The following is an 18,479-nucleotide window of genomic DNA, read 5'->3' as shown; positions in this document are numbered from 1 at the left end:
TTTGTCCTACTTGCCAGCAAGGCAGCAGGCAGTGTGTTTCCGAGGAGCAGTCGTTGTCGCTGGGGAGCCCTGGACGAGGTCTAGTTGAAACCATGATGATGGTTGGAAAATTTCTGTGTGGGAGAAGCCTGATTTCTCGGCAATGGCGTCATTATTGTCGATGGGGAGTATGTCGCCTTTGAACCGGGCGTAGATTTTTACCTTCAGACTTAGATAACTTTTTTTGGAAGTTGAGAACCTGTAGTGGGAAGAAGCTGCAAGTTGTAAACGAAGATGGCGCCCAAAGGCAGCTTACCATTGCTCTGAGGTCCCGCTGCACAGGATTTGCTGCTTTGGAGATGGAAGTCAGCATATGTTACGGAAAAAGAAAAACTATTTGAAAGAAAACGTATATCCCCTTAACTACAACTATAACTATATAATAAAGGATAATCTGGACAATCTCTGACAAAAAAAAATTATAGTCAAATTAAATGACATATGGAAGAATTTCTGAACGTTTTCTATGTAACTATTTGAAAAATGGGGGCGAGAAGAGAAATATAAGAGAAAGAGGAAGAAGAGAAGAAAGAAAAATCATGCTAATGTTGTGAGTATGTGGTATATTTCCTGAAAAAAAGGATGGGATATTGATCAAAATGTAGATAAACCATATAAAACAACAACATAATTTTAATTTAATCTAAATGTCCCCACCAAGAAAGGAGCAAGGGATTCCATCTATCAAGGAGAGAAATTATTTATATATATAGACTTATTTAGATTCATTTTAGCAGCAACTGTTATATAGTTGGAAAACCACACACCTTCCATTTGAAGTGAGAATTAATAAAGTCATGTTTGAAACACAATTTTTTAAATGGAGGATTTCATACTGAGTTTGTTTTATAACCAGAGATTAAAGATAAACTCTCATCCTCATCTACGAAAGCTGGGATATAAGAAACTGGATATGAAATAAGCAATACATCATCAGCATTAGCAGACAATTTATTATGTGTTGTGCCATATTCAAAGACTTGTATATATTTATTTTGTCTACTATTTGATGAGAAGGGTTCCAAAGCTGATATAAATAATAAGGGAGAAAACAGACAATCCTGCCTTTTACCTGTATTTAACTTAAAAGGTGAGGCCATTCACAAAAATAAAAGCTTAGGGTGAAGAGTATAGTAGGGATAATAGATTAATAATTCTAGAGCCTAATAGAAACAACTTGAAACATAAAAGGCCAATTCACCCGGTCAAGGGTCTTTTCAGCATTGAGAGTGATAACCGTAAAGGAGCATTTATAACTATTTTACTTACTTAAAATGTCAAAACAGCCTTGTGTAATCTGAAATATCTCTTCCTGTGACAAAACCAGATTGTTCTTGCCTTAGTAAATCTGGCAAAAGAGGACACTATTGAAGACCATTACATTTTGAAAATATTTTATAAGCAGCGTTGATGCATCTTGGAAACTACCATAAGATGTACCTATTGAAGAAATAATGAAATTTGGGTAACAGTGTGTGAGAGAAATGTTAGCAGTTTTAAATTGAAAACTCATCTGAGTCAGGTGCTATATCTTTTATAATAGAGTTTATTGCAGTGGTAATTTCTTAATTAAAATATTGGTTTCCAAAGAAGAGAAGTCAACACTTTCATTGAGATCAGGTCTAATTGATGTTAAATATTTTTTTAATTGATTCAATAGTAGGTATTACTTGAAGAGTGTAAAAAGTTTTATTATTTTGAGCAGTTTTCCAAAATTTCATTACCCATAAAAATGGGAACTTTTTCATATTTTAGAATGGAATCAGTTCTATTGCATTCTTATTTAATTTTCAGTTTGTTAGCGAATAATTTACCTGCCGTATTCTGTCCATCATAATATCTTGCACAGGACTTAAGAAGGTAAGTAGAATAGTTTTCTTATGATATTTTATTAAACACTTTTTTCCGTAACTATTTCATCTAGACAAGTATGGGATTTTAATGGATTCTATTGATCTAATCTCCTAATATTGTTCATAATATTATGTTGTTTTTGCAAGTTGTGACCTCTGTTTCTTAGATGCATTTTTAATAATAAAACGCTAGAAGTTGCTTTAAAAGATTCCTATGTAATTTGCATGGATATATCTCCAGCACAATTTAAATCAAAGAGCTCAATGCCAAAAATGTGAAATTCATAATAAAAAGAATAGTCTAGTTACAATGTCTTATCACATTTCCAACTTCTATTGCTACCAGGAGTGTATAACAAGTCAAAATCAATGCTGTCCGGAGCATGGATTGATATTAGAATTGTACGTGTCCCTGCATTAATTAAACTTTGTTTTAGGGGCTTAGATATTAATGTATGATCTGTTCTGGATTGCAAAATATAACAAGGCGTATTCCCCTAAAGTAGGGTTGTACAGTCTCCAAGCCTCAATAAGTGATATCTGGGAGACTGCATTCATGAACTGCTTATGCATTTGATTTGGAATGTAAGTGAATTTGGACTTTTTAGCTAGAAAGGTTTTGAATACTTGATTGCAATGACCTCTGGGAATAAGATTGTCTTCCAAAAATTCCAACATTTTGTTAGAAAATTTGCATCAGAAGGAGTTGTCTGTCTGAGTTGGATCATCCACATCAAATAGAGATAAAGCAACAGTTTAAGGTTCCCTGAACAAGGGTAGAAAAAGATGTTTTCCAACCAATTTCTCTTAAGCTTTAGAACTTCTCATTCCACTAGACAAGCCTCCTGTACTAACATCACATTCACATTTAATTTCTTACCTTCTAATCAGAGATTATAATCCCTTGGCATTCCATAAAATGACTCAATGTACAATATTGATAGAATGAATCAAAATAAAACCTTCTACATTTTAAAAAACATGATATAAAAGAAGTTGCAATAATCATATACGATGAATTTTTATTTTTAGTGTGTTTTAGACATAAGACACGATGTAAACATATGGATAAGAGTGAATTTTTAGAATGTAAAAGCAAGAAAAAGAAAGAGAAATACACATAATAGGGAAGGAAACATACCAACAAAACGGTCTGAGGGTGGTGAAGCCATATGATAAGGACCACATGTCTGTACTCCAAAACAAATCAGGGAGGAAGTCATATGAGATGAACGATAACAACATCCCACTTGCAAGCATCATCTACTCCCATTACTTTTACGTTCCCTCCTATGCCAATGACATTCAGCTCATACTCTCCCTCTCGGACAAGACCCACAATACCTATATCAAGTTTTCTGGCTGCATTACCAAAGTCGCCAACTCATTGAAAACCCACTTTCTCAAACTAAACACCAACAAGACAGAAGTCATGATCTTCAGGATGAACCCAACACTGTGGAACTTCACCTGGTGGCCAGCCAAACCCGGAGCCACTTCTACCTACAGCAGTCATACCAAGAACCTTGGCATTGTTATGGATAGCCAACTCATCATGGTAGCCCAAGTCATCACCATCCATGCTTCCACGCCTTAAAGATACTGAGGAAGATTTCAAATGGCTCCCAACTAACAGCCACAAATCCACACCCTCAACACAAGCAAGCTAGACTATGGGAACACTCTATATGCCTGAATCAGCAAATGACTCACCAGACGACTTCAAACCATTCAAAACCTGTCAGCCAGAGTCACACTCAATCTACCACGCCACACACACACCAAACTGGACCTAAAAGAGCTTCACTGGCTCCCAATACAGAAATGAGGCCAGTTCAGACTCCTTATGTGCTCTTTGAAAGCACTACACAACTCAGGCCCAACCTACCTCAACAACTTAATTTCTTTCCACAAACCCAAAAGACACCTTTGCTTGACCAGAATCCTACTCACACACATCCCAGACATACGCACAGCCAGAGCAAGCAGTCAAGCTTTCTGTACATGATTCCCAAAGCCTGGAATGGCATGCCGCTACAGATTAGAGCCACGTCTTCCATCCTTGAGTTTCGCAGAAAGCTGAAGACTTGGCTTTTCAAATTGACACACTCATAACCCCTCAGTTAGGCTAGTCTTGCACGTGCTATAGTGCAAGAATACCCTCCCAGGTGATGGTGCGCTTTACAAATACAATTAACATAACATAACAACAGTAATTGTTAAAAAACAAACTACAAAAGAAGGGGGAAATGTTAGGTTAACCTTAGAAGATTATAATGCAGCGTCAAAGTCAATTAGAGGATTTAGAAGTTTCCATTTCTTCTACGATGCAGTCCTCTCGAAATATTTTCAACTAGGCTGGATATTCATAAGCCATTTTTTAATTTTTATATCTGCCTTTAAAGAGACATGCATGAAAGAGAATAAAATTTAGAATTCAGAGCTCTGAGAACCAGACATATATTTATAAATGTCTTCCATCATTCATCATTAAATTTAGCACATTCCTGTGCAAAGTATAAATTGTGACCAGATGGAGAAATTTTCTTTTTGGCTTTAGCCGTCATTATGACCTTGAGTAGATATGTATACTCCAGAAAAAATAAGATAACTTTTCTGGGTCTAGTATTTGAAGTAGAAAAACTTGGCTTATGACCCAACCCATGCTCTCTGCATGTTAAGGGAAACATACTCTGGCATGTCGTGTCTATTCAGCTTTCTGTGGTGTTGATGTGTATGCTCTACAAAAATGAGGCTTTCAGTGCCATGTAATGATATATGAACCCTTATATCATATGTGCCTCTTATTAATACTTTAACATACTGTGTGGTGATCCTGTGAGTAACTAAACACTTGTTTTATTACAGATGATGGACACTTTTCGGAGGCCATTGCTGTGCTACTGACCTGGATCGAGCGAGGGGAGGTAAACCGTCGCTCTGCGAACCACTTCTATGCCATGGTACAGTCAGCAAACAGTCACGTGCGGCGACTAATAAATGAGAAAGCAACCCATGAAGAGGAAATGGAACAGGCAAAGGAGAAGTTCAAAACCGCTTTGACTGGGATTCTCCATCAATGTAAGTGTCTCCTTCCAGCTAGCATTTTTTGTTGCCGGGTAATGGCAACCATTATTATAAGTGAAGAATGGTGACCATCCTCTAAATCGCTTTATAGTTAAAAATGTGTGCAGACTTCTACTTCTTTTAATTTAGACAAGTGTTATCTTTAATTGAATTTTGTTGTTGTTGCTATGAGTAAAACAATATCTAATTGAAGACAGGAAGTAGTGATTAGTACGTGCAAGCAACTATACCAATTTAGCCAAAATTGTGGCAATGCTCGCAGATCCCTTGCCTTACTATGCATTCTTTTTAATTTTGTCCTAGACAAGTTTAACGCAGAGGAAGGAATAATCGCTGTGTACGTTTCATAGTCGACCTGTGAATTGATAGGGTTTTGTGAAGATGTATCAACATTGCTTAATCTGCAGGTGACAGGCACAGCAATTTACTGACACTCAAGAACGTGCCAGATATGAATGCCCATTTTGATAGATGAAACACACAAAAAGTGATGAGGCTCCTTACAATAATTCTAACCACTGGCAATAACTCAGTGTAGCACTGCAAACCAACGTTCTTTTGCTCACCGTGCAACCTCAGTTTGGACACAGCCATATGCAAATCAGTCTTGACCCTGTTCATCATGGGAACAGTCTAGCCCGAACTGCCAAGGGGAACATCCTGTCCTAATACACTACAAAGATTTGCAGGTATTCGCAGAGCTTGTAAAAGATGTGCCTGCAATGTAGCCATAGGGTTTCTCAGGCTTGCCTCTGTGTTCAAAGTCACAGATTAATGGTTCTGAATCCTGCTGTCATCCAAATCTCTCCTAGGTAAAGCCTGATCCATTCACACGCAGCTGATCTGATATCACAGCACTCCTCTGTGTGAGTCAAAACAGTGTTCTGGCAACAGGTGAGCAAGCTGAACTGGGAATCAGGGACCATAATCATACTAGATGCAATCCACACTGATAAAGCAGTGAAGTACTGTCACTGAGATCCTTCCACATGTTCAGGCAGGCTCTTGATTAGATATCCTTGTTGGTTTTTTAATATAAGGCCTTTGGCACCTGAAGAGAGAGCACTCTAATACAGCCCCATATTACTAGCAAGTCCAAGGTCAGGACTTATGCCTTAAGGCCAATGTGTTTAAGGGTCATTACTTTGCTTCTCTGATTTCCAGTACAGTAATAATTAGGCAAGATGGCTCTTTGATAATAGTGCTGGTCTTTAATGAGATTCATGTGCAGTCTTGGGTTATGTGAAAGACTGATGGTGTGCTGGGATGGAGCTTCAGTTATTGACTGGAAGAAGAATATATACAAACTTAATGGAGGTACAAGTGGCAAGAAAGAAGATAACCAGTTCTGCTTAAGATACCAGATGACCTTAAACTGTTCAACAACATATTTGTATTTATTACCCTGTGGTAAGTGTGATGCAGGACTCAATGCTGCAGGTGGCCTGCTTCTTGTGATGGTTCAGCTTGTGTGAAAGAAGGCAGAAGTGCAAGACAGGAAAAAGTAAGAATGACTACACTTAACAAACCATCATATCGCCATGTTACATTTATAGTTCAACTCTCCAGTACTTGGTAGGAGTTGGTGCTAGTGGATGGCATTAGCCTAGTTTATGAAATCACTGTGGGTGACCTATATGTGGTAAGTGGCTGAAAGGGCACATACATTTTCTATGGCTTCTGAGAGCTTGACCCGTTCAGTGACAAACTCTGGTATGTTCAAGGGACATATGACCTATATGGCATGATACTCTACGAAGGAGATGAGAAGGAAATAAATTCCAGACCATGACTCCCTGGCAATGCTAGGTGATATGTCTTGTTTGCTTGTGTGCTGTGGCAGTGACACTTAAAGGTGATCAATATGGCATTGCCACAATGTGCCACTTTAAAAACTAATTTCTCAGTGTGTACTGACTAGCAAGGGTCTGCAGCATTTCCAGTTATAAAAGTGGCTGAATAATTTAAACCTTGAAATGGCCACTTTCTAAAACTATTTTAGTCTTACTTATTTATTGTATAGTTAAATAAAACGATCACAATACCTTTACATTATACACAATGAAACTGATTATTAATTACTATTGCATTAAAACAAAAACTCAACTAGTGCATCTCAAGTAGCTAAAACCAAGCTCGCTACAAATGGCATTTAGAAATCTGGACCTTTCACATGGTTTAACTTCAAGAATGGAAGTGAATAATCTCGATTCAACTGTGCTATGTTATCATCCTGAGGCAAATTCAGTTCAAAACCAATTGCATTCAACTTATCTGATACTAATTAAACAAACTTTATGAGACCATTAGCCAGTGGCAGGTCTGCAGTATTAAAACATTCTTTTAGGGCTGAAATTAATGTTTTGATACCCAATTATTGAAAAGCTGGAAATAGTAAAAATACTCTTTCTCCAAAAAGATTATGACAGCAGCATATATGATATGAGCTAAGCTTTACCGACTTGAGTGACACAATTTGCATACGCCCAGCGTTCTTGGATTTTTCTAAGATAATTGTATCTTCCCATATCAAATAGCCCAAAATGGAGTCTTGAATACTCTTTTTTAAATTACATTTAAATATTTTCTATTAGATATGGTTGCAGGTTATCATTAACATATGGATTTAATAAAATATTGTCATATCTCAAGGATTTACAAATTTTAAGATCAAACCCCAAAAAAAGAACGCATTTGTTTCTTTAAAAGTATTTTAAAATGCTGCCACGGAGGCGCTGACTGCTAAACCTCATTCATTTGTAAATTTTAAAACACCATCTGAAGTACTTTAGCTTCCTTCATGAGGTCCATCCACAGTTATGATATTGATATTCCTTGTTTAGCAATTTTGCAGCTGTTCCAAAAACAAATAATATGCAATGCTTGCATGGCAGACTGTTTAAAGAAGGACAATTCCAGACATATCTGCACTTGTGATGAAAAGGCTTGCGGAGTGAACAATTGTCTAAAAAGATTACATTAGATCACATCCAGCAGATTATTTGAGTAGATTGAAACATTTCACAACTATAATTTAAGGTAGTCATACATTTCATCTTAATTACATATAAAAGTGGCTTAATCTATGGTCTAACATATTATTGACTGGCTTTAACATGGCTAATTTAAATTAATAGAACTTTGGGCGTTATTGCAATTTTGGCGGTCCGACGGCAGTGAGCCATGCGCCGTATTACAAATTGGGCAGATTGGCTTTGCAAAATCCTGCTGGACTGCTGGCACCGCAAACACACCGCTGACCGCCAGGGTCGCGGTCGGAAGAAGGCATCCTCCATTGGATAGTACCGAGGTGCAACACTGCCATACGTATTATGCGGTGACCTCCTGATTTGCGTACCGCAGCGGTCAGACCACTGCCTAAGGTCGGCCGGAACAATGGATTTGAGGTAGATACCCTTTCCAGTTCTTCCAAGCAGATTTCAACATGGATCCCTTTCTCCAGGAGCATTTTACCTCGAGGAATGCGTCCCCTTCTTCCGAGGTAAGTGCTTTTGGTACCATGTACTCATTACCAGAACTTCGCACGCATGGGTCGGACTCATGCAATGTGTAGGAGGAAATTTTCCACATATATCATGCATATGTGTGCATTCGACACATATGCAGTCAGAATGTACACACAGGCATCAATTTATATGGAAATACATTGCCCACCGCTGCAAGACTGCCGTAGCCACACCTCCGGCCCCTCCAAAAAATTCATAATACAGCGGTTGGAAGGCCACAGGCGCAGTGGTCTCCTTGCAGTCGCGGACATGGTCCTTCGGTGGTCAGACCGCCGAACTCGTAATAAGACCCAAAATCTTTAACTTGTGTATTTTTCTTGATGTTGAACAAGACTCCCAGTATCTTGAAAGCAAATAACTAAATGCTTGTAGGACAGAGCCCTGATAATATACTCTTCATTTATTCCTAAATAATTTGTAATCATTTTCTCTTTTTCACAAATTAGTACATTAGATTTTAATGATTTGTACTCAAAATGTTTTCTTTACAATAATTTTCAAGACAATCCAATGTGTGTTGAATGCCTATACTAATTTTGTCAACAATTACCCTATTATCTGTATACAAAGTTTTGGGAATCAACACACTGCCTACTTTTGTGGGCCATGCTCTGGAATTCTCAATAAAAAGTAATAATTTCTGTAAAATACAAATTAAATAGAACTGGGGCAAGGCCACAGCCTTATTTTAGGCCCATGTTAGTATATATTTTTCTATTCAGCAATGAATTACCACCCACTGTTATTTGGATCCAGACACCAATTTACAGTGCCTGAATCACTTTTAACGTTACAACAAACAAATGATGGACGGAATGCTGACAATGCATACATTCTCCCCCAGTCAAGAGATCTGGGTTAAATCCATCATTCTTTTGCCCACTACACCACCCCAGTTTAGACATGGCCATATGCAAATCAGTCTTGACCCTGTGCCTCATGGGAACAGTCCAGCCCGAACTTCCAAGCCATGTCTTCCCTGGACCGGAATCAAGCATCCTAGGACCGGTTTCTGGCTATCAGCCGTCATCAGCCAGGATAGCTTGACTCCAGTGGCGTAGTGAGCACGGGTCCCACGTCTGGGAATACCCATCCCACTTAGGGCGAAAAGCGTTACAACAAACAAATGATGGACGGAATGCTGACAATGCATACATTCTCCCCCAGTCAAGGAACGATGGATTTAGGCCCAGATCTCTGTACTGGGGTGAATGTAAGACATTGTTCTGCATTCTGTCCATCAATTGTTGTTTTTGCATTTGTCACCCCGAGTGGGAAGGGTATGCTCAGACGTGAGTCCCTTGCTCTCCATGCCACTGGAATCAAGCTATCCTGGCTGACGAGGGCTGAAAGCCCGAAACCGGTCCTAGGATGCTTGTTTCCAGTCCAGGGAGGACCTGGCTTGGCAGTTCGGGCTGGACTGTTCCCATGGGGCACAGGGTCAAGACTGATTTGCATATGGCTGGGTTCAAACTGGAATGGCATGGTGAGCAAAAAAACGATGGATTTAGGCCCAGATCTCTGTACTGGGGTGAATGTAAGACATTGTTCTGCATTCTGTCCATCAATTGTTGTTTTTGCATTTGTCACCCCGAGTGGGAAGGGTATGCTCAGACGTGAGTCCCTTGCTCTCCATGCCACTGGAATCAAGCTATCCTGGCTGACGAGGGCTGAAAGCCCGAAACCGGTCCTAGGATGCTTGTTTCCAGTCCAGGGAGGACCTGGCTTGGCAGTTCGGGCTGGACTGTTCCCATGGGGCACAGGGTCAAGACTGATTTGCATATGGCTGGGTTCAAACTGGAATGGCATGGTGAGCAAAAAAACGATGGATTTAGGCCCAGATCTCTGTACTGGGGTGAATGTAAGACATTGTTCTGCATTCTGTCCATCAATTGTTGTTTTTGCATTTGTCACCCCGAGTGGGAAGGGTATGCTCAGACGTGAGTCCCTTGCTCTCCATGCCACTGGAATCAAGCTATCCTGGCTGACGAGGGCTGAAAGCCCGAAACCGGTCCTAGGATGCTTGTTTCCAGTCCAGGGAGGACCTGGCTTGGCAGTTCGGGCTGGACTGTTCCCATGGGGCACAGGGTCAAGACTGATTTGCATATGGCTGGGTTCAAACTGGAATGGCATGGTGAGCAAAAAAACGATGGATTTAGGCCCAGATCTCTGTACTTGGGTGAATGTAAGACATTGTTCTGCATTCTGTCCATCAATTGTTGTTTTTGCATTTGTCACCCCGAGTGGGAAGGGTATGCTCAGACGTGAGTCCCTTGCTCTCCATGCCACTGGAATCAAGCTATCCTGGCTGACGAGGGCTGAAAGCCCGAAACCGGTCCTAGGATGCTTGTTTCCAGTCCAGGGAGGACCTGGCTTGGCAGTTCGGGCTGGACTGTTCCCATGGGGCACAGGGTCAAGACTGATTTGCATATGGCTGGGTTCAAACTGGAATGGCATGGTGAGCAAAAAAACGATGGATTTAGGCCCAGATCTCTGTACTGGGGTGAATGTAAGACATTGTTCTGCATTCTGTCCATCAATTGTTGTTTTTGCATTTGTCACCCCGAGTGGGAAGGGTATGCTCAGACGTGAGTCCCTTGCTCTCCATGCCACTGGAATCAAGCTATCCTGGCTGACGAGGGCTGAAAGCCCGAAACCGGTCCTAGGATGCTTGTTTCCAGTCCAGGGAGGACCTGGCTTGGCAGTTCGGGCTGGACTGTTCCCATGGGGCACAGGGTCAAGACTGATTTGCATATGGCTGGGTTCAAACTGGAATGGCATGGTGAGCAAAAAAACGATGGATTTAGGCCCAGATCTCTGTACTGGGGTGAATGTAAGACATTGTTCTGCATTCTGTCCATCAATTGTTGTTTTTGCATTTGTCACCCCGAGTGGGAAGGGTATGCTCAGACGTGAGTCCCTTGCTCTCCATGCCACTGGAATCAAGCTATCCTGGCTGACGAGGGCTGAAAGCCCGAAACCGGTCCTAGGATGCTTGTTTCCAGTCCAGGGAGGACCTGGCTTGGCAGTTCGGGCTGGACTGTTCCCATGGGGCACAGGGTCAAGACTGATTTGCATATGGCTGGGTTCAAACTGGAATGGCATGGTGAGCAAAAAAACGATGGATTTAGGCCCAGATCTCTGTACTGGGGTGAATGTAAGACATTGTTCTGCATTCTGTCCATCAATTGTTGTTTTTGCATTTGTCACCCCGAGTGGGAAGGGTATGCTCAGACGTGAGTCCCTTGCTCTCCATGCCACTGGAATCAAGCTATCCTGGCTGACGAGGGCTGAAAGCCCGAAACCGGTCCTAGGATGCTTGTTTCCAGTCCAGGGAGGACCTGGCTTGGCAGTTCGGGCTGGACTGTTCCCATGGGGCACAGGGTCAAGACTGATTTGCATATGGCTGGGTTCAAACTGGAATGGCATGGTGAGCAAAAAAACGATGGATGTAGGCCCAGATCTCTGTACTGGGGTGAATGTAAGACATTGTTCTGCATTCTGTCCATCAATTGTTGTTTTTGCATTTGTCACCCCGAGTGGGAAGGGTATGCTCAGACGTGAGTCCCTTGCTCTCCATGCCACTGGAATCAAGCTATCCTGGCTGACGAGGGCTGAAAGCCCGAAACCGGTCCTAGGATGCTTGTTTCCAGTCCAGGGAGGACCTGGCTTGGCAGTTCGGGCTGGACTGTTCCCATGGGGCACAGGGTCAAGACTGATTTGCATATGGCTGGGTTCAAACTGGAATGGCATGGTGAGCAAAAAAACGATGGATTTAGGCCCAGATCTCTGTACTGGGGTGAATGTAAGACATTGTTCTGCATTCTGTCCATCAATTGTTGTTTTTGCATTTGTCACCCCGAGTGGGAAGGGTATGCTCAGACGTGAGTCCCTTGCTCTCCATGCCACTGGAATCAAGCTATCCTGGCTGACGAGGGCTGAAAGCCCGAAACCGGTCCTAGGATGCTTGTTTCCAGTCCAGGGAGGACCTGGCTTGGCAGTTCGGGCTGGACTGTTCCCATGGGGCACAGGGTCAAGACTGATTTGCATATGGCTGGGTTCAAACTGGAATGGCATGGTGAGCAAAAAAACGATGGATTTAGGCCCAGATCTCTGTACTGGGGTGAATGTAAGACATTGTTCTGCATTCTGTCCATCAATTGTTGTTTTTGCATTTGTCACCCCGAGTGGGAAGGGTATGCTCAGACGTGAGTCCCTTGCTCTCCATGCCACTGGAATCAAGCTATCCTGGCTGACGAGGGCTGAAAGCCCGAAACCGGTCCTAGGATGCTTGTTTCCAGTCCAGGGAGGACCTGGCTTGGCAGTTCGGGCTGGACTGTTCCCATGGGGCACAGGGTCAAGACTGATTTGCATATGGCTGGGTTCAAACTGGAATGGCATGGTGAGCAAAAAAACGATGGATTTAGGCCCAGATCTCTGTACTGGGGTGAATGTAAGACATTGTTCTGCATTCTGTCCATCAATTGTTGTTTTTGCATTTGTCACCCCGAGTGGGAAGGGTATGCTCAGACGTGAGTCCCTTGCTCTCCATGCCACTGGAATCAAGCTATCCTGGCTGACGAGGGCTGAAAGCCCGAAACCGGTCCTAGGATGCTTGTTTCCAGTCCAGGGAGGACCTGGCTTGGCAGTTCGGGCTGGACTGTTCCCATGGGGCACAGGGTCAAGACTGATTTGCATATGGCTGGGTTCAAACTGGAATGGCATGGTGAGCAAAAAAACGATGGATTTAGGCCCAGATCTCTGTACTGGGGTGAATGTAAGACATTGTTCTGCATTCTGTCCATCAATTGTTGTTTTTGCATTTGTCACCCCGAGTGGGAAGGGTATGCTCAGACGTGAGTCCTTTGCTCTCCATGCCACTGGAATCAAGCTATCCTGGCTGACGAGGGCTGAAAGCCCGAAACCGGTCCTAGGATGCTTGTTTCCAGTCCAGGGAGGACCTGGCTTGGCAGTTCGGGCTGGACTGTTCCCATGGGGCACAGGGTCAAGACTGATTTGCATATGGCTGGGTTCAAACTGGAATGGCATGGTGAGCAAAAAAACGATGGATTTAGGCCCAGATCTCTGTACTGGGGTGAATGTAAGACATTGTTCTGCATTCTGTCCATCAATTGTTGTTTTTGCATTTGTCACCCCGAGTGGGAAGGGTATGCTCAGACGTGAGTCCCTTGCTCTCCATGCCACTGGAATCAAGCTATCCTGGCTGACGAGGGCTGAAAGCCCGAAACCGGTCCTAGGATGCTTGTTTCCAGTCCAGGGAGGACCTGGCTTGGCAGTTCGGGCTGGACTGTTCCCATGGGGCACAGGGTCAAGACTGATTTGCATATGGCTGGGTTCAAACTGGAATGGCATGGTGAGCAAAAAAACGATGGATTTAGGCCCAGATCTCTGTACTGGGGTGAATGTAAGACATTGTTCTGCATTCTGTCCATCAATTGTTGTTTTTGCATTTGTCACCCCGAGTGGGAAGGGTATGCTCAGACGTGAGTCCCTTGCTCTCCATGCCACTGGAATCAAGCTATCCTGGCTGACGAGGGCTGAAAGCCCGAAACCGGTCCTAGGATGCTTGTTTCCAGTCCAGGGAGGACCTGGCTTGGCAGTTCGGGCTGGACTGTTCCCATGGGGCACAGGGTCAAGACTGATTTGCATATGGCTGGGTTCAAACTGGAATGGCATGGTGAGCAAAAAAACGATGGATTTAGGCCCAGATCTCTGTACTGGGGTGAATGTAAGACATTGTTCTGCATTCTGTCCATCAATTGTTGTTTTTGCATGAATCACTTTTAACAGTATAGGATATATATGGCAGAAATTCAGTTTATACCTTAACTTATTTGTATCAATGCCATTGAATCCTGTTCTAAAATTGATAACATACGCATGTCGTTTTGTAGCTCCTGTTTCACAATCCTGGCTTATCAACACTGAAAATGCCATAATGTTAACATTTGTACCATTGTTGTTTCTAAAATCTATTTGAAATCATGGAATATAAACATTTTTATACTGTGGACATCATCAGGCCCTCCCATGATACTGGTACTGTGAGAAAACATGGATTGAATAGAGGGTATAACCATGTAGACCAATAATTGATATCTGTCTAATCAAAAATGGGAGGAATACCATTTGGCCCAAGAGCAAAATCAGATCTCACTTTACTTATGGTGTTTATTACTAATTGTTCAGTACACCATTGTATGAGTACATGCTTAGGTAAGCATACTTTACAATCGATGCAGAAGTCATTTCTGTCAATGGTTCATAATTTATAGTCAACTGACAAAAGGGAGTAGGTGTGTGAGCACTCTTAGAAAGTATAGTGCTTCGATGCCAGAGCAAACATACATATTTCTCCCATTCGCTTGTGAGGATGTTGGTACCTACTTTGTAGTGCCGATGTTAACTAGTGCGTTTATATAATGCCAGCATTTCTTATGATCCTTATATCTATATCGTAATTAAGGATACCCATTCAGCCCCCCATAATTCTTTTGATAGTTCCTACAAATCTTTTAAATGAATCAACCTTAATTAAATAATCAGACTTATCTTCAAATTATTTCATCCACAATAACAATTTTGTTAACTCTTTTCTCCAACTTTAGATCCTTCATATACCAGGCATTATTCAATTTTCCTTCCATGAGCTTATTTGTCCTGTTAGAACTCGCTTCTGATGCATATTTAATTCAGGAGGATACAGTTACTTGCAATCACTAATGCTGAGGTTTGGTCACTCAGCTAGCCCATTCACAATCAGGAAGGAGCTTCATTCATTGCCTTGAACATTGAGATGCACTTGACTATGATTATTGATAACTCCAAAAGCTGGAGCAGACATCTCATTTATATTATTACTCTCAAGCAAAGGTACACTAGACATCACACTGATGAGGATGCATTGGCCTATTGCTAATCTTTCTAATTACAAAAATGATGAGCAAATAGACACTAGTTTATCAACACAGCACCACCTAGATAAAGGGTGCCCTTTTTCACCCTGTGCAACCAGGATTCCGATTTCCACACAGTACAGAAATAATACTAAATAGTTACGCGATGAAAAGTCAATTTTTTCTCTGTAGATCGTTTTGCGACATTGGTCCCTATCAACTAGACTTTGCTTTCGAAGATTGCCAAAGAGTAATTGGGGCGTAGTAGACCATTTTTTTCAAAATGGGTTAAATAATTCCCGATCAAAATAAAAAAACTAGGTAAATATCTTTCTACCACTGTGCAAGTGCTCATCAGAGCACCATAATCTAGGATAATTAGACATTTGTATACCCTGCCCCCTAAAAATGTGTTTGTTGTCAGATACTTTTTCAATCTTAACCCTTTCACCGCGGCGGGAATTCCGCCGCGGTGCTGGGGGGTGCGGGGGGGCAGCGCGGTGGCGCTGTGCTCATGACGGAGCCGCTCCGTCATGAGCCACGGTTGGGCTGTGCTCATGACGGAACGGTTCCGTCATGACTCCGCCCATTTGCGTTGTCCCCCCGCACAGGCGGGGAAACAGCGCCGCGCAGGCGGAGCGGCCGCCAACGGGCGTGTCATGACGGAACCATTCCGTCATGAGCACACGGCAACCGTGGCTCATGACGGAACGGTTCCGTCATGAGCAGGGAAGGGGTTAAACAGATGCGACTGAATTGTACTTTAGTGTAACTAGTAAGATAATTAAGATTGCTAGACAAGTGCTTCTAGTCAGACCCGGACTGGGAACACAAACCAGCCCTGGCAAGTCTGCAGGCCTCAGATGGGGAGTGTGTGGGGGTTCTAGCGAGAAGCAGCACTGCTTCCCCTTTAGCACTGCTGCTGGTTTTGTTATAGGGGGCCAATACTGCAGCATTGCTGCAAAACTGCCCCCCACTGCTTGAAAACTGGCCCCCAGTTTTCTGGCACATCGGATAAATGTCCGGTGCCCGCTACGGCCAGGCCAGCCCTGCTTCTAGGACATACTGGCAAAAATGTATCGGTCTAAAAGACTTGAAGAAGGACCTCTAATTATTGCAAATACAATTCTATTTTTCTCACTCAATTACTCTTGCTTATGGCCCTAATCTTTGACAACACCTCTTCATATAGAAAATATTTCAGGATCTTAAAAGTCCTCTTTGATGAGAGTCTAAAGCTAAATAATGTTATTCCCAAACTTGTGAATTACTGAAACATTTAAATAAGAGCGAATAAAACTACTGCAAAATAATAAGAAATTAGCTTTCCACCTTGCAGTGCATAACATATTGTGATTCTGATCAAAGGTTAGTATTTCCATTTAGGGTAATCTGTTCCATCAATCCATCAGAGCAAGTTTATCATCTATCCTTCGTGGATGCTTGTTGTCATTCATGCTTGGGTAATGGGTTATAGAAAAAAACTTCCTCAGTCACTTGGGGTCAACTAAATCCCTGTGAATATTGTAATCCTTAAAGAGGACTTCTCTTTATTTGAGTTTTATTCCCCTTTCTAGATCTTCACAAAACTGCTCCTAAGAGTGATTGAGACTGAAAAGAGTTCCTTGTAAGTGTTACGACGGTACATCACATCCCGTATAGACCACCAAAGCATCCCAAATATGTATGTATTTTGGAGGCAGAAGACATCAGGAACCATACAAGGGCCCTTGTGGCCACCATATGTTTGCGCCTTTCTGGTTCATAACACCAAAAGGTCAAAAGCTGTTTGTATGACTCCTTCTGTAACACAGATTTCTGATGGATGCATCTGCATGTGGATTCCTCACCTTTTGAATTACCCCTTGCGCTGCATTCCATGGAAACTTTTTTCATAGAGGACGTTACAATGGTGCGCTCCGCTTGCGACTCCCCGTGACGTCATTGAGCCATAAGAAGACCTCGTTGGGGTGCTGTTGTCAGTTCCCTTTTTTTGCGCCGTCGATGCATAATGGTTTTTCTAGGACTCTCAATTTTTTTGTGGTTAACATTGTTACAGTCGATCTGTAATTGTTGTAGTGCGATGGCTGCACACAAAAAGTCAGGGTTCAAACCTTGTAGGGAATGTGGGGGACATATGTCCATCACGGACCCCAACGATAATTGCCTCTGGTGCCTGTGGTCGGACTACAATGTCGAGGGATGCAGTTCTCATCACCAGATGAACCCCAAGGCTCTCAAGGAGAGGGAGGCAAAACTATTCATGGCATCGGGCGAAGAAGGAGAAGAGGCGTCAGATGAAAATAAATTCAAGGTCGTAGTCACCGACTCCGCACACCTCGAAGTCATCGAGGAAACATAAGAAGCGGTGTCGTGGTTCCAAGCATCGCTCTTCTAGAGACAAGTCTCTGAAGTCGGGGTCTATGGCGTCACAGGAAGGATGAAAAAGACTGATATCGTTCATATCAGCGGCTGTTTCATTGTTCATTCGGCGCTTTAGGACGTAGCGCAAGCCAGGATTGCTCCCCTATAAGGATTATCATTGGATAAAAAGAACAGAAATAAGGAGTGCGGGCAGACTTTTTCATACAGTTGATACTTACGTCAAAACTGGACCCAGCACTCAAAAAGAAATTCATCATGAAAACATGGGATTAAATATGGACTTTAACTATGTTAATTATCTAAAGTTTTGTTACATCTGATTTTATACATTGCACATGTATGCTTTGACACCGTTTTGATGTTCTAACAACTGTTATTTAAATGACGCAGTTTCGTCCAATCCAGGGAGGGGCGGGGTATTTTGTGTTACCGAGGGAGGCTTGTTAATATTAACATTTACACGAGAAGGGCCGGAGTTCAACAGATAAAATCGGAGGGTTATGGGAGTTGAAGTTTGAATAGGCCTGTTTGATCAGTTGAGCAACGATGTGGGAGTGGTCACGTTGTTAAAAAGAGGGCGAAAGAGTTAGTAGCAGAAGAGTAAAGCGGGAAGCGCTGCGCACAACAGTTGAGCAGAATATAAAGGTATAAAATACTCGTTTGTTTAATCT

The 18,479-nt window shown here is 42.3% G+C and overlaps 1 protein-coding gene across 3 annotated transcripts in view; it reads left to right on the top strand.

Annotated features, from left to right (window-relative positions):
• Positions 1 to 18,479, top strand: part of ENOX1 (ecto-NOX disulfide-thiol exchanger 1) — a 2,037,207-nt gene that overhangs the window by 1,696,423 nt on the left and 322,305 nt on the right. For all 3 annotated transcript variants that reach the window (XM_085621817.1, XM_085621818.1, XM_085621816.1), the window contains one exon: positions 4,761 to 4,973. In XM_085621817.1, the coding sequence (XP_085477943.1) occupies positions 4,761 to 4,973 (213 nt within the window). The remainder of the gene's footprint in view (positions 1 to 4,760; positions 4,974 to 18,479) is intronic.

Source organism: Triturus cristatus, chromosome 8 (assembly GCF_964204655.1).
Source record: "Triturus cristatus chromosome 8, aTriCri1.1, whole genome shotgun sequence".
NCBI classification, from domain to species: Eukaryota; Metazoa; Chordata; class Amphibia; order Caudata; family Salamandridae; genus Triturus; species Triturus cristatus.
This window is presented reverse-complemented; position numbering and strand designations above follow the sequence as displayed.